The sequence below is a fragment of the Dermochelys coriacea genome, chromosome 2 (genome assembly GCF_009764565.3).
Source record: "Dermochelys coriacea isolate rDerCor1 chromosome 2, rDerCor1.pri.v4, whole genome shotgun sequence".
NCBI classification, from domain to species: domain Eukaryota; kingdom Metazoa; phylum Chordata; order Testudines; family Dermochelyidae; genus Dermochelys; species Dermochelys coriacea.
The window spans coordinates 90,391,287-90,408,191 of record NC_050069.1 but is presented as its reverse complement, the minus strand read 5'-3'; the positions used below and the strand labels follow the sequence as shown (position 1 = coordinate 90,408,191).

Below are 16,905 nucleotides of genomic sequence, written 5' to 3'. Positions count from 1 at the left end.
TTCACCCAACCCTCAACTTCAATTTATTCATTCATGTTTTCAGTATCTAGAAAAAATTTCTTACCAGAAACAAGGCTCCTCCACCTCCACTGCGCACAGCTGTTTTATGCAAGTAGCGGATCTGTCTCACCTTTAAACAACATTTTGGAAGTATTAAAAACTATAGGCAAAAATTTATGTGCTTAATTGCCATACACTGCTTTCAGTAACAGTTTGATTTCTATACCAATCATAATAAAACACAACCAAAAGACCGAGTGGTTTATTATTTGACAAGGCAAAGTGGAAAATATTAAAGGCCTCTCCTGATATCAGGAGCATCTTTGTTTATTTAACATACCCTGGTCAATACAGATCAAATTAGAAAGTAAACCCCTCCATCTCAAAGCCAGAATTTTACATAACTTAATATCCTCTCCTCACATGTAAGCATATATCAGCCAACGTACTAAATAATTTACTGCCATAACACATACTTTATAAATACACATCAGCCACGTATGTTTTAAAATGTATGCATGAACTATTGTTTCAAATCTAATGCATTTAGGGAACTCTGGAAGTCCCATTAGGTGCCTATCCAGATCTTTAGGCACCGAAGTATCTTTGTAAATCTGGCCCTGTCCAAAAGACGTGTATCTTTTTCAAACAATGAAACCTCCAAGTATCAGAGTTAGAAGTGTTAGATTAGACCTTATTTTTAATCTAACTCTTTGACTGGTACAAGAGAGACCATAATAAGGGAATTAGAAGGATTATTAACCTATGTTTAGTCTTAGTTACAAGAGAAATGCATTGTTAGCAGCAACATAGGATATTATTTTTTCCTAGTAGGAAAAGACCTTCTATTTTCCAAACTTTAGTCCTAATAACCCAAGATACATATCAAGTATTCATTTACTTAAAACTAGCCTTTTCCAGTTTGAAAGTAGAGTCATGAACTTTATATCTCACTGATCTTAAACAAACATATAGGGAGTCATAAATTTGGCAATGTCAAGTCTGCTGAAGATCAGAGAGAGAGAACAAAAGAGATACATCTCCCAGGTGTATGTCACAAGGGGTTAAAAGAAGACTACACACTATCCCTCATTTTTATAGCAAATGTAGATGTGTATGGAGCTATTTATTTATAGAGCCAGATGAACAGTATTCTGCCTCAAGGGATATATGAACCATAAACACAAATACAATACTCAAAAGAAAAACAAATCAACCAACGATCACTGTGGTTAAACTGGTTTCAGAGTAGCAGCCGTGTTAGTCTGTATTTGCAAAAAGAAAAGGAGGACTTGTGGCACCTTAGAGACTAACAAATTTATTTGAGCATAAGCTTTCGTGAGCTACAGCTCACTTCATCGGATGCATGAAGCTGTAGCTCACGAAAGCTTATGCTCAAATAAATTTGTTAGTCTCTAAGGTGCCACAAGTCCTCCTTTTCTTTTTTGTGGTTAGACTGTATCACACATGACAGAAATCATAACTAAGAAGTGTGTGCACAGCCCCCTGCACCCCTCCTCCTCCTCCTCCATACCCCCCAAGCCCCTCCTCTCCTGACTTTACTGGGGGAAGACTTCCCCCTTTTCTGCGGGGCGGGGGTGTGTGTGTGGCATGGGCCGGGCTCCCGGGGAGCTGAAGGTCGCTGTGCCCTTGCTGGCTGCCTCGGGCCTGTCCCTAGCAAGGAAGCCGTCTCTCGCCGCGGCGCCTGGAAGAAACCGGGGGGGGGGGAAGGGGAGCGGCACCTCGGTCGCAGGTTTCCTTACCGAGTGCGCGGCGGCGGCGCGAACAGGAGCAGCGAGAAACATGGCGCCGGCCCTGCAGCCCGCAGCCCCGCTCACTGCAGCCGCCACGAGGAGCCCGCGCACCTCCTCCCTTACCGCTCCCGCCCACTATGCCGTCGCCGTCGGCATCGGCGCGGGAGCGCGCACGCCTCACGTTCGGGGGCCGCGCGCTGTTGCCGAGCGGGCCGGGCCGGGCCGCGAGAGGGAGGAAGGAGCGCGCTCCACGACAGCCTCGTGCGCGCGCCGGCCCCTGTCTCCGGGGCTTGGGTGGGCGCGTGACGTGAAGGCAGCCGCTCGGGCTCAGGAGCCGCATTAACCCTCGTGTGTACCTCAGGCCCCGCGCGCGGGGGAGCTGGGCGACCCGCCGGCGCTGCTCTGGCGCGAAGCACCGTGCGCCCCCTGCCCAGCCCTGTACCAGGGAGGGAAATGTTCGGCCACAAGCATTGCCCACGGGGTGGGGAGCAAGGGCAAAACACCTATTTGTTCCCCTGCACTGGCACCTGTGCTGCCAATGAAAAAGATCCCCAAATCTCATTATATGTAAACGAATCTTATTATTTTCGGGGAGGGGAGGGGGCAGTGCTTAATTTGTGCCAGGACAGATTCCCAGCCCTCTAGCCCTGGCAGTTCTTGATGGCCCCAGCACCTCTGGGCTTGCCAGGTCAGCTTATGAAAGATTTTTTAAAAAATTGCTTGAGCCATGGCACCTCTTTCATTACAAATTAAGCACTGAGGGGGGGGGGCGTTCCTGATTTTTGAAGGTTGGCAGTGCTGCAACAGCAGCAGCCATAATGTACTCTAGCAATCTACACATACAGGAAGAGGCCCCATTTGATCAGTGATCATTAGGGTGACCACTTGCATTTCCAGATTGCCAGACATTCTGGGACTGATATGGCCCCCAGCCTGTCCTCACGTGGCATCGCACTCACTGTGCATGCCAGGTCACACTGCGCCAGGGGAACCATTTTGAAGAGGGTAATGCCCCACCACCACTCTCATGCCAGCAGAGGCAAAGTGGCATGCTCTTCAAAATGGTGTCAACAAATCAACAAAAAGTCTAGTCTGTCACTGTATGAATGATTGTACGATCTCCTAAAGTTCATAAATGAAGAAGGGCCAGAGAAAAGCCACTGCAAAGTCAGATTTAATCAGCAATAGTCCTCCCACAGGGTCAGCAGCAAAGACTACTTGGTTTGTACAAACTGAAAAATATTCTGTGTTAAAAAATGGAAATTACAATACAGACACACAAAATCTTTATTCAAAGACACTTGTTAAGTGCCACTTCATTGGTGCAAACTCCTAATGTAAACTGTTATAAACCTTGATTTGCCCCAGTGTAGTTTTTCCTGGTTTCAAGCAGGGGTAAACTGCATAGGTGGAAATCATGGCTTATCGCAGTTTTGCTTGCCTAAGCACTAGATTGTGATTGACAGCATGACTGAAACACCAAAATGTTATCCACAGAGCAGTTTTTGAAAAAACAAGCAAACAGACAAACAAACAAAAACCAGGTAGGTTTCAGAGTAGCAGCCGTGTTAGTCTGTATTCGCAAAAAGAAAAGGAGTACTTGTGGCACCTTAGAGACTAACAAATTTATTAGAGCATAAGCTTTCGTGAGCTACAGCTCACTCAGTGAGCTGTAGCTCACGAAAGCTTATGCTCTAATAAATTTGTTAGTCTCTAAGGTGCCACAAGTACTCCTTTTCTTTTTGCAAAAACCAGGTACAGGCTCAATGTGTTAACTAATACTTCAGAACAAAATATAATATACAAGTACTCATATAGACAGACATATATTAGAGGTGCTTTTCTGGACCACACTATGTTCACTCAGTGCTGGATGGATGACAGCTCCTTTACAGACAACATGACTCAATAATAAGGGAGTGATTGTGATTTTGACTATGCATCTGTGCAGAGGTATAAATGAGAGGAAAAGCCCCCAGTATACCCATGTATGTGCTACCTCTGTCTTGAGTCTGGATACACAGCAGTACGTAGACAATGCACACCTATATATATTTTCTTACCAGAGAGGTGAGCAAAGAAAGGAGAGAAATGGTCAGAGTCTGCTCCTCACACACTTTCCATGCTTTAGCTTTACTGACTGGGATGGGAGGAGGGAGGTATCATAATTTGCTGCCGATATAGGACAGCAACAAATTACTAATTCCTTCCCCTCTCAGAGCAAGGGGAAATCAGAAAGGAAACTGTGCCTTAGGGGGTGTCTCTATAGCACAGTGCCTCCCTGGGATATAATTAGGGTGTTGCAACAAATCTACTACCCATTTCTCATGAATGTACTTAAGGCACTATCTAGCTTTACTAGCAACTGCAAATTAATTCCCTGCTGAATAATTCCTCAATTTCTAGAAGGCATTTTCTTTACCACTAAATTACTTTCACAACATACCACACGTTAAGCAGAGGAAACAGTTGCTTTTAGTAGTATTCCAGATATTGGCTATTCAGACAGAAAGAATGGAGCTGCTCCAAATTGATTCTACAAACTTGGGCTTTGCTCCTGCATCAAAATCTCTTAGTATGTACCCCTTCACACATGTGGAAACCCATTGATGTCAATGTGGGATCAAGGGGTCTAGACTGTCACTAAAAATCATACCACAACATTAACCATAATAAAGAATAGTTTTGCACTGTATATGAAAAAATACATCAGAAAGAAATAATATAGTCAGATACTTTAATTGTCTAAGTTTATGCAATAGTTTGTATTTAATTGGTATAGAGCTTTTTCTGGAACCAAAGAGTTATTTATTTTATTATCAGATTTAATTATTAAGGTGCCTTATGCCAAATATCAATTGCTTTCAGACTTTTCTTTTAAATAACAATGTACTGAGGATATTTAATGACTGTGCTTCACTATCTTCCATCTTGAAGGCATAACTAAACAAATCAGCTTTAATTAATGTCCAATCTATTAGTCACATAGGGACATTCATAACTCCTATCTTGGACAATCTAAAGGTAGCACTCCCAGTAATAATTTAACCTGTCAATCATGTTTGACTACCTTTAACTCAGATAACTAATGTGTGACAGTTATTTTACTATAAAAATCTAGTGGAGACAAGGAACCTTTAGCTTTTATCACAAGGTAGCTAGACAAGGTCAACTCTGAAGTTCTCTTCCATAGATGTGTCACCTGCAGCACACATGAAAAATAACTACTGACTACAGACAAGGAACAACTATAAAAGGCAAAAGTTGATCATTCATACCTATATTCTCTAAACGGCACCAATAATACCACCAAGATAGCCACAGGTATCAACGGATTAATAGAAACTGTTTGAGGAAATAGTATGAATGACTCCAGTGCATCTGCTATCTTGTTATGAATATAGCAAAACCTTGTTATAAATGTAATACATCTTGGAACAGTGTACCAAAGCTTGCTGGAAATGTCATAACAAATCAAGGTATGGATCTTAGCATTATATTTACACTAGAAAGGAAGCAACGTACACTCACTGTGGCCAGATCCTAAACTGATGTAAACTGACATAGTCCCAACTGAAGTGAATAAAGCTCTACTGATTTTCATTGGCTAAGGATCTAGTCCATTGGTTTGTAAGAAAGTAGCTTCCACTGTCCATTGTATACAATCATGACATTTAAATTCTGCTGTTGCTTATCTGTTTGTTCTAGTGATCTAAGAGCTAGCTTGTATTTTCTGTTTCACAACTTGCATTAAATGAAAAAGAAAGATCTAGCATACTCCAGTACTAAATAGGTGCCTTAATCTAAGTAACATACAATACTTTATCAATATTCAAACAATACCTTGTGTAAAGGTCCACTTAATGAATAAATTTTGCATTAGCTACAGAGAGATGAACTCAGTAAAATATCAATAAATGCTGTAGCTAAAGTCACTTTACACCATACAATGTATTGTATTTTTTAAGTAATACAGTAATCATAAAATGTGTGATTAAACACAAAGCAGGCTTAAACATCCCTATGATATTCCTGATTCTGTATATAAATGGTGTTTTATATGATTAGCATCATATCACATGGTAAGCTTTTCTTTTGCAATATACTTCCTTTAGGCAAGGACACACTGTACTTTATTCACAGTATGGCTACAAATAGCTCATGTTTCTAGATTTGCTTTAGTAGTATGGGCCCTAATCAGTGCTCCATACTCAGTCATCTGAAAAATCTTTCACTGATAGAATAAAGAATGATTAAGGATTTCTTAATATGCTTATTGTTTATACTAACCATTGTATGCATATATATTATATCCCTTGGGTAGATCTGTACTCTATATAGATTACAATGCAATTGTTTAAAGGTGGGAATGCATCAGCTATGTCAACTTTGATTTCTTCTTTCCATTTATGTGGGTTATTTAGTAAATGTTATACATGAAAAGAAAATGATATAAAAGTTTGTGAAAGCACTCTAATTCAGGATTTCTTGTAATTTTAGTATTGTGTTATTTAGGAATGGTAATCAACCATCTTAATGCTATGTCAACACAGAGTTTTGTGATGGAATTAAAATAATAATAATTAGAATACTTAGCATCTATATAGACCTTTTAATCCATAGATGAAAAGGTATTTTAGAATGGGAGTAAAGATTATTGCCCTTATGTTATAGGTAGAAAACTGAGGCAAATAGATATTATTCTCTTGTCCAAGGTCACACACAGAGTCCATGGTAGAGCTGGATAGAACTCAAATGTCCTGACTCACAACCTGGTGTCCTATCTTCTGGACCACGCTGTCTCTGATAGTCTGAGGGGAATTAAGATCCCAAAGATCATAAAAAAGGGCATACTGGGTCAGACGAATGGTCCATCTAGCCCAGTATCCTGTCTTCCAACAGTGGCCAGTGCCAGATGCTTCAGAGGGAATGAACAAAATAGGGCAATTATTGAGAGATCGACTTCCTGATATCCAGTCCCAGCTTCTGGCAGTCAGAGGTTTAGGGGTATCTGGAGCATGGGGTTGCATTCCTGACCATCTTGGCTAATAGCCATTGATTGACCTATCCTCCCATGAACTTATCTAATTCTTTTTTGAACCCAGTTTTATTTTTGGCCTTCACAACATCCCCTGGCAATGCGTTCTACAGGTTGACTGTGGGTTGTGTGAAAAAGTACTTCCTTATGTTTGTTTTAAACCTGCTGCCTATTAATTTCACTGGGTAACCCCTGGTTCTTGTGTTATGTGGAGGGGTAAATAGCACTTCCCTATTCACTTTCTCCACATCATTTATGATTTTATAAAATCTATCATATCGCCTCTTAGTCATCTCTTTTCTAAGCTGAAAAGTCCCAGTCTTTTTAATCACTCCTCCTATGGAAGCTGTTCCGTACCTTAATCATTTTTGTTGCCCTTCTATGTACCTTTTCCAATTCTAATATTTCTTTTTTGAGATGGAGTGATCAGAGCAGCATGCAGTATTCAAGGTGTGGGTGTACCATGGATTTATAAAGAGGCATTATGATATTTTCTATCTTAGTAGGGCTCTTAACATTCTTTTAGCTTTTTTTGACTGCTGCTGCATATTGAGCAGATGTTTTCAGAGAACTATCCACAATGACTCCAAGATCTCTTTCTTGAGTAGTAATGGCTAATTTAGACCCCATCATTTGGTATGTATAGTTGGGATTATGTTTTCCAATGTGCATTACTTTGCATTTATCATCAACATTGAATTTCGTCAGCCATTTTGTTGCCCAGTCACACATAGAATCATAGAATCATAGAATATCAGGGTTGGAAGGGACCCCAGAAGGTCATCTAGTCCAACCCCCTGCTCAAAGCAGGACCAAGTCCCAGTTAAATCATCCCAGCCAGGGCTTTGTCAAGCCTGAATAGTTATTTGGGCATTTTGCATATGTGTGAGAAAGACTAACAGCCAAGTCTTCTAAAGTGGAGAACTGTTAATTGAATGAATCTATTAAATAACATTGTATGAACTATTTATTTTTACTTCTTGTATTTTTTCTTTATTTATAATATATTAATTTAAGCCTACAAATGCTTCAGTGTGGAAATAAATGAGTTGTTGCAAGAGACACTAGCTACATTGCTGCTCAAAGGTAATATGAAAAGGGTGACCTGACTTCTATTGATGGCTTATTACTTTGCACGTTAATCAAATAGGGGACGTTCAAAAGCAATTCAAAAAGGGATCAGTGTCTTTTTTTTGCAACAGCTTTGAACTTCTTTTATTTAAACGGGCAGCTAGAACAATAATTAGGTGTATCTAGTCTTCGTTATTTTGTTCATTTATTATTTGTGTACTCAACCTGCAGTGTCTCAGAAGCTCACATCTGGTTCTGGGAGAAATGAGAGTCTGACTGATATTCTGCTTGCTCTGGCTGGACTCAAGCGACACACCAATCACTATGGCATGACCCAGGCTGCCCAAATCACATGACAGCATGAGGAGTGATGAAAAAACCAACCATTTATATGGTGCCTCTACAGAGTTGAGGGAATGAGCCATCAGAAGATTCTCCCTGCCTTCCAAGCACTGTGTAGAAAGGTATCTTTAAAAAAAATTGCACAGAACCATCCAGGCATGAACCTTAGTAACCATAGCAACTACACGATCTTATTGTTGTAACTGTTGGCATCTTCTCATCAAACTTCCTCCCCACCTTGCACAGCATTCATTATTCTCTCCTCATGCCATGTTTTAGTCCAGTGAGAGTGCTGGTCTTGCAGATGGGGAGCTACTATTGACTTCAATAGGAGACCCATGTGGGAAGGGCTTTCTAGATTAGGCTTTCAGGGCAGAGATCCTGTATTTTATTTGTCTGTAAAGTGCCATATACATTTATGTTACTGTATAAATAAATCATTCATAAGCTCAGAAGCCATCAGGGATGTGAACTATGACATTTATATTTGGTTAAGAATTTCAGTCAGAACCTACTGTTGATGCAGTGTTTTCTTTTTCTCGGTATTAACAACATTTGATAGTGTTTTGTTAAAACTGGCTGGTTATTTTATTTTTGAGAAGAAAAATAAAAAGGTTCAGAATAAGAACTATTTTATAAGAAGAGAAATGTATATGGGAAAAAGTGACTACTTTGCAGAGAGTGTAAACCTGTAGTCTTCCTGAGGTTGAGGTTACAAAGAAAACAGTGAGTATGTATATGATAGGAGGCAGCACATTTATCTCTGGTGTAACTCTGGAAACAATAGAGTTATCTCAGGAATGAATTTGACTCCTGGTATTTAAAATGCAATTTAAAGATACTAAGCTATTAAGACTCTTCAGACAATTAATTTATTATTTGTTTAGTATATTTTAATTTAACGTAAATCACCACATGCAGTCACAATGCTCTGTGAATAATAATTATGAGCATGGTAACTAAGTCTTGTTTTTAAAAACCTTAAAATAATTAAGTCTGCCAGGGACAGGAAAGCCCATTTCTCATATTTGTGGATTATTCAAATTCAGCTGTTTCTACATTTCAATATCAAAGGGTAAAATGGCTGCCCTGTGGCTGAATCACATTTACATACAGATTTTGTTTACAGGATGAGAGCAAAGCACTGCTGTGTTAGCAGCTGTGCATTCGTTCTCTTCAAAAAGAGAAACTGCCACAATTCAGCCGGCTTTGTTCTTTTATGGTGGCAACAATGAGATGCATTGTCAAAAGCAAGGCAGGTATTAGAATTAATCTTTTGAATCCTCCCAGTGTTCTGCACTTCATCTTAATAATTTTGAATAATGTCAAACTCGTATATAAATCATGGGGGGTGGGACAAAAATATATTCTGTCAAAACATCTTGACCTATATAAACATATATTCACAAAAAAGAAAAGGAGTACTTGTGGCACCTTAGAGACTAACAAATTTATTTGAGCATAAGCTTTCGTGAGCTACAGCTCACTTCATCGGATGCATTCGGTGGAAAATACAGTGGGGAGATTTATATACACACACAGAGAACATGAAACAATGGGTTTTATCATACACACTGTAAGGAGAGTGATCACTTAAGATGAGCTATTACCAGCAGGGTCATTACATAAAGTAAAACTATTTCCCCATGTTATTTCTCCCCTCACCCTACCCCCCACTGTTCCTCAGACATTCTTGTTAACTTCTGGAAATGGCCCACCTTGATTATCACCACCACAATTCCTTCCCCCCTCCTTCCTGCTGGTAATAGCTCATCTTAAGTGATCACTCTCCTTACAGTGTGTATGATAAAACCCATTGTTTTATGTTCTCTGTGTGTGTATATAAATCTCCCCACTGTATTTTCCACCGAATGCATCCGATGAAGTGAGCTGTAGCTCACGAAAGCTTATGCTCAAATAAATGTTAGTCTCTAAGGTGCCACAAGTACTCCTTTTCTTTTGTGAATACAGACTAACACAGCTGCTACTCTGAAACCATATATTCACAGTAATATAATAGGTAAACCAAGGAATTAAAAAACAACAACCTCAAACTTCTTTAACAAAAAGGAGAAGAAATGCAACTAGAAAGAATTGTATTTTTAAATATTAGAAAATTATCAGTCATATAAATAACTATTCATGATAACATTGTAGGCCACCCATTCATTATTACATCTTACTGCCTCTCATCATGCAAACAGTCACACGATGTGCCATACACAGCAAGTTTTGTTTGGGAAGTTATTCCAACCTTTCCAGAAACCTCTCTGAGGTACAATTTCTCTAGGAATCCCTATTTTCACTGAGAAGGGAAGAGGGAAGTATGCTGTGTCAGCCATGTCACAGGGCACCTCCATCCCTACCTGGTGAACCTTATTTTCTGGTCAGTTCAGATAGTTTCACAGTCACAAACACACACCAGGCTGTTTATCTTACACCAAGATGTGTATTTATTTCCCTCTTACATCATAATACTGTACAATACAGACTTACAACAAAGGTAGGCTAGGCTTGGCTTGGCTTGGTTTTCCAGGCCAGGCTCACCTTCTAAGCTTTCTTCTGAGCACTTCCTGAGCTGCCTCTTGCTTCCTGTTTCTTCTCCTCCCAATTACTTTGTTAGCCCAGTGATTGTCACCCAGATGTTCACAATCCCCCACCATGAAGTGTATAATTGCCCTCAGTGGGGCCTGCAGCCTTCTCCAGGCTGCAGTAATGTCAACAATCAAGGTGCTGCTGATAGTACCCTGTCACAAGTCTTCTCCTTGCATCCACTCAGCTCCATTGGCCGGCACATGGCAAGCAGAGCCATGGCCTTGCCCCTCATTGCCTGCTTGTTCATTGAGGGTGAGTATTGGGCACACAGCCCTTGCTCACCTAAAGCTACGATCCAAGTAGGTCATATGTGGCCATGTAGGGGAGAAGGGAGACTTTAGTCCCCTGAGAACTAACATGAAAATCACATTCTTTTTAATTATTTGCAAGATAAAATACAAACGAAACTCCCTGTGCTGTCCATATTCCTTTCCCCCATCTACCTATCCAACAGCATGCCCCCTTCTCTCCTCATCCTTCTCAAGCTGCTCGGGCACCATTATGATGGATTTGGTATCAGAATCTAGATAGATGGCAACAGCTTCATAGCTTTACTCAGGAGTTGTCACATTGCAGTCAGTGGTTCTACTCACATACGTAAAGTTACTCACATGCATAAGTCTTTGCCAGATCAGGGTCGTACACTGGTGTAGACGAGAACTAATGCCATTGACTTCAGTGTAAAAGTGGTGTAACCCAGAGGGGAACCCAAGTCCCCAGTCCCAGTCTCATTACAGAGAACTCTTTCTGATCCATCACAAAAGGATATAATTAACTACAGCAGCGATGGCCAACCTGTGGCTCTGGAGCCACATGCAGCTCTTCAGAAGCTAATATGCGGCTCCTTGTATAGGCACCGACTCCGGGGCCGGAGCTACAGGCACCAACTTTCCAATGTCCAGCGGGGTGCTCACTGCTCACCCCCCAGCTCTGCCACAGGCCCTGTCCCCACTCCACCCCTCCCGCCCTCTCCCTTGAGCTTGCCATGCCCTTGCTCTTCTCCCTCACCCCCCGAGCCTCCTGCAGGCCACGAAACAGCTGATTGGGAGGTGCAGGGAGGAAGGAGGAGGCGCTGATCATTGGGGTTGCTGGTGGCAGGAGGCACTGGGAGCGGGGCAGGGAAGCTGATGGGAGGCTGCTGATATATTATTGTGGCTCTCTGGCAATGTACATGGGTAAATTCTGGCTCCTTCTCAGGCTCAAGTTGGCCACCCCTGAACTAGAGTGTATAATGAATTTCTAAAATTCCCAGATTTTGTGTTCATACCAAAAATCTGCCTGTTCAGTGATTGCTCAGCACTTTTAAGATTTTGTCTATTCCATTTTACATGAACTAAGCGTTTTTAGTGTTAAATTATTCCTAGTTATTCCTGAAATACACAAAGTGTTACATTAGTCTTAAACAGTAGCCTAAAACCATTTGCTCTAGTTCACAGCTGAACTGCAACAATATTTCATATATACTGTCTAGTATCTGTATTCCACTTTTCAGTAAATAAATTATTGTTATTGCTAACATGGGCTCTGATTCATGGACGCACTAACATGATGCTAACTTTACACACATCAGTAATCCCTTAATTTTAAATCTCTGCTTAATCTCACGGAAGTCAGTATTTACTAAATTGAGACCTTGGCCAATTTTTTTCATTCATTTTGAGGTTCTTCAGGGATCAATATACCAATTAATATTCATGCTCAGTTTCAGCTTACTTAAGCCTGGGATGAATTTGGCTCATTTTATCATCTAACATTTTGCTGCTGTGCAAAATAAACTGGAGAATGCAACAAGAACAACAACGGTAAATATGTCAGAGTAGATTTGAATCCTTATTTAGTATCTTCCAGGAGGCAAGGCCTTCTTCAGCTCACTATGTACCCTTGTGGATACTAAAGCATATTTTAAACACTGATGCACTATTTTGATTTATTTGCTCAACAAATATGTGTTATATTTAGACAATATTTTACAAACACATTGGGTCAAATTTCTCACTATTGATGTAATTAAACTTTCAATTATGTTACTAGAAAGGAATTTAGCTCAGTTAACCTTATTCATGGAGGACCTATTCACCATTAGAAAATGGCTTTAAAACTCTGGGCACACATTGAGCTTTCTGACTGGTTGTCAGAGATTTTATATATGTTTGTTAGGCTCAGCAAATGCACAGGCCTGTTTTTGTCTTGTGAAAAATTCCATTTCTCAAGACACTCCCAGCTAGGATTGCCAATTCTGGTTGGATATATTCCTGGAGGTGTCACAATCCTGGAGGGTTGGCAACCCTACTCCCAGTGTGGTATTTTGAGGTTATTATTCTATATCTCTGTTTAAAATAATTCAATGACTAAATTTAAAGCAAGCTTCTCAAGAAACAGTTTCCTTTTTCCTTCCAAATGTGGACAATCCCTCCTCAATTGCACTGGCCTGAGGCCTTGGACAGACAATATTCAGTCCTGTGCCAAGCGCAGTTTCATGTCCGATAGCTCATGCCTCAGTAGGGGATAGAAATAGGAGCTTTATACCATTGGAAAGAGGAAAGATGGAACTTCCCAGACAGACAGATGGGACAGACAGAACTGGATTCAGTCCCTGGAAGGTTCAAAGATATTGAACCTTAAAATGTTGATATCTTTAGGTATAGGAAATCTATTTTATGTCATTTTAGGGTGTTTTTGTTGCTTTATCTGAGCCTTTTACATTAAGACTCATGAAAGGGATAAAAAAAGTACTTAAAATAAAATATATAAAAACTTTAAAACATTTAAATAAATAATAATAATAGCTGTTTTGTAACCTGATTGTCATATGCAGAACATATAATTTTAATCATATTAAATATATAGATATTTTTCAAATGATGTCCTAAATAGTGGACTTGTGACTCCTCCAGTTATGGGTGATGCAATCCCAACAAAGTCTTAATTCCACCCCACTCCACCGTGGATTCTCTCTCCAATTATTATCATCCCTGGTCAAGAGCAGGAACATACAAGAATCAGCCTTTGGTCAGTGAAAGCCTTTCTATACATGCACAAGTTGTGACTTCAAAGACTGAAGTTTTGGGACTATAGAAGGCTAGAAACTGAAGGTGAGATACACATATGCCTTCCACATACAATGGCTCCTTTACACCAGCTAAAAGACTGGAGCAGCATAAATAGGCCCTTGTGGTTGGAAGAGGACTCCTCAGTGCAGGCACAGCAGAAGAGATGTAAGGCTGTTTTTCAAGGACCCCATTGCATAGAGGATGTGCCGGGGCAGGGCTGGGAGGGTGTGTTGAGCATGAGGTTATAGGAGACCACTGCAGAGACTGTAGGAGGTGTTGTGGTCCAAAAGGCAGGGGAGGCTTAACTTAAACAGGTTAAGTTACACTGAAGACCTTCTTCAGTCCCTGGAGCAAACCAAGATTGGGAAGCTAACTTAGGGTCCACTAGCCCTGGGCTGCAAGTTCTGTCCTGTGTCTGTTAAAGGTATGTATTCACCTCACAGTTAACTCAGGCTCTTACAGGTGTCACTGTTTTAGGGTTACTGCACCTGATCCCCCCAAGCGGTCTGCTCAAGGAATGCCCTCTCAGGTCTCAGGCCTCTTGATGTCATCTCCCTCTGGAAAGGGACCCGTTCCTTTCTGATCAGGAGTTTAGGCTACAGCTCCCCTGCAATTCACTGTGATTCTCCTCAGCAGGTCTGACCAAAAATGCAGCTCCTGTGCTTTGCCTTCTCTCCAAGGGCTATGACCAGCATGTGCCAGCAGTTACAAGTGACCAAAAACAGCTCTAACAAAGCAGAGTACATTTATTTGAGGACAAAAGATTTGTGAGAAAACATATAAAACAGTGAAAGGATCTGAATGCTTTACCTGTAACCCCCCACCAGTCCAATGCAGATGCTGGTAGGTTCAAGTCCTTCCAACTCTTCTCCAGGGTTTTGTCCTCCCTTGGACAAAACATCATGTCTGTTCTTTGAGCAAAATGAAGGCTCCTCTGTGTCAGGTTAAACTCATGTTTTTATGCCAAAAGCCTCTTTGTCTCTTGACTCCAGCCTGCACCAGTATATGCAAACCACACCAGGGATTGGTACTTCTCTGGAGCTGGTTACTGTCCCAGGGTCAGTACTTATCCCTAGTGCTTTTAGTTTCTGGAGGAGCTGTGGTAACCCTCCTCGGTCGAGAAGATGACTCCCTAATCCACAGCAATACATATAACCTTCATAAAGTTAATACAACAGTCCTCCAAATATACTTCATGTGGTTGCAGTATCTGTCACACCTGGTTTTCTGCCCAACCCTCATCTAAACAGAAGAACCTCTGACTCAGGTTTGAAGGTGTTGTAAGGCCTCAGATAGCTTACCCAGCTACAGGGGTTGGATTAGAATCCAGGTTCTTCTTTCACTTCGGCTGGAACCCACCACTGTGCAGTGAGGACGCAGACAAAAATCACTTAGAATTATAGATTATCAGGGTTGGAAGGGACCTCAGGAGGTCATCTAGTCCAACCCCCTGCTCAAAGCAGGACCAATTCCCAACTAAATCATCCCAGCCAGGGCTTTGTCAAGCCTGACCTTAAAAACTTCTAAGGAAGGACATTCCACCACCTCCCTAGGTAACGCATTCCAGTGTTTCACCACACTCCTAGTGAAAAAGTTTTTCCTAATATCCAACCTAAACCTCTCCCACTGCAACTTGAGACCATTACTCCTCATTCTGTCATTCGCTACCACTGAGAAAAGTCTAGATCCATCCTCTTTGGAACCCCCTTTCAGGTAGTTGAAAGTAGCTATCAAATCCCCCCTCATTCTTTTCTTCCGCAGACTAAACAACCCTGGTTCCCTCAGCCTCTACTCATAAGTCATGTGTTCCAGTTCCCTAATAATTTTTGTTGCCCTCCACTGAACATTTTCCAATTTTTCCACATCTTTCTTGTAGTGTGGGGCCCAAAACTGGACACAGTACTCCAGATGAGGCCTCACTAATGTCGAATAGAGGGGAACAATCACGTCCCTTGATCTGCTGGCAATGGCCCTACTTATACATCCAAAAATGCCATTGGCCTTCTTGGCAACAATGGCACACTGTTGACTCATATCCAGCTTCTCGTTCACTGTAACCCCTAGGTCCTTCTCTGCAGAACTGCTGCCTAGCCATTTGGTCCCTAGTCTGTAGCGGTGCATGAGATTCTTCTGTCCTAGTGCAGGACTCTGCACATGTCCTTGATGAACCTCATCAGATTTCTTTTGGCCCAATCCTCTTATTTATCTAGGTCCCTCTGTATCCTATCCCTACCCTCCAGCATATCTACCTCTCCTCCCAGTTTAGCGTCATCTGCAAACTTGCTGAGGGTGCAATCCACACCATCCTCCAGATCATTAATGAAGATATTGAACAAAACTGGCCCGAGGACCGACCCCTGGAGCACTCCACTTGATACTGGCTGCCAACTAGACATGGAGCCATTGATCACTACCCGCTGAGCTCGACAATCTAGCCAGCTTTCTATCCACCTTATAGTCCATTCATCCAGCCCATACTTCTTTAACTTGCTAGCAAGAATACTGTCAAGTTCCTTCCCCACTCTGAACTCTAGGGTACAGATGGTAAATACCTTACAGGGTAATTAGATTCAAAACATATTCATACAGCCTGAAATGTGTGGTGAAGGCTGACCTTTCCTTGGCGGATTCATCTTGCGGTACCTGCCAGTACCCCTTGGTTAAGTCCAAGGTAGAGGTGAACTGAGCCCATCCCAGTTTCTCTAATAGTTCATCTGTGCATGGCATTGGATAGTTGTCTGAACGAGTTACAGCATTTAGCTTACGGTAGTCCACGCAAAAACGTATCTCCCCATCTGGTTTGGGAACTAGAACCACTGGAGATGCCCATGCACTGCCAGAGGGGTGGATTACACCCATCTGTAACATATCCTGGATCTCCCGTTCTATAGCAGTTTTAGCTTGAGGAGACACCCGGTAAGACACCCTTTAATTGGGTGAACATTACCTGTGTCAATGGAGTGGTATGCCTGTTCAGTCAGCCCTGGGGTGGCTGAGAGCATCGGCACGTAGCTAGTGCACAGCTCCTGGATCTGCCGTCGCTGCATACGCCCGA

At 41.6% G+C, this 16,905-nt stretch overlaps 1 protein-coding gene across 3 annotated transcripts in view; it reads right to left on the bottom strand.

The window, feature by feature from the left end:
• NDUFV2 (NADH:ubiquinone oxidoreductase core subunit V2) overlaps window positions 1-2,069 on the bottom strand; it is a 50,272-nt gene extending 48,203 nt beyond the window's left edge. For 2 of the 3 annotated variants that reach the window (XR_006278908.1, XM_043508098.1), the window contains exons 1-2: window positions 1,764-1,919; window positions 65-130 (exon numbers count right to left, since the gene is read on the bottom strand). Coding sequence is in view for 2 of the 3 variants with exons in the window: in XM_043508098.1 (XP_043364033.1) it covers window positions 65-130; window positions 1,764-1,805 (108 nt within the window). In the remaining variant the exon portion in view is untranslated. Of the gene's footprint in view, window positions 1-64; window positions 131-1,763 lie in introns of all 3 variants that reach the window. The other variant, XM_038389962.2, reaches the window with a different exon arrangement.
• Window positions 2,070-16,905: the final 14,836 nt, after the last annotated feature.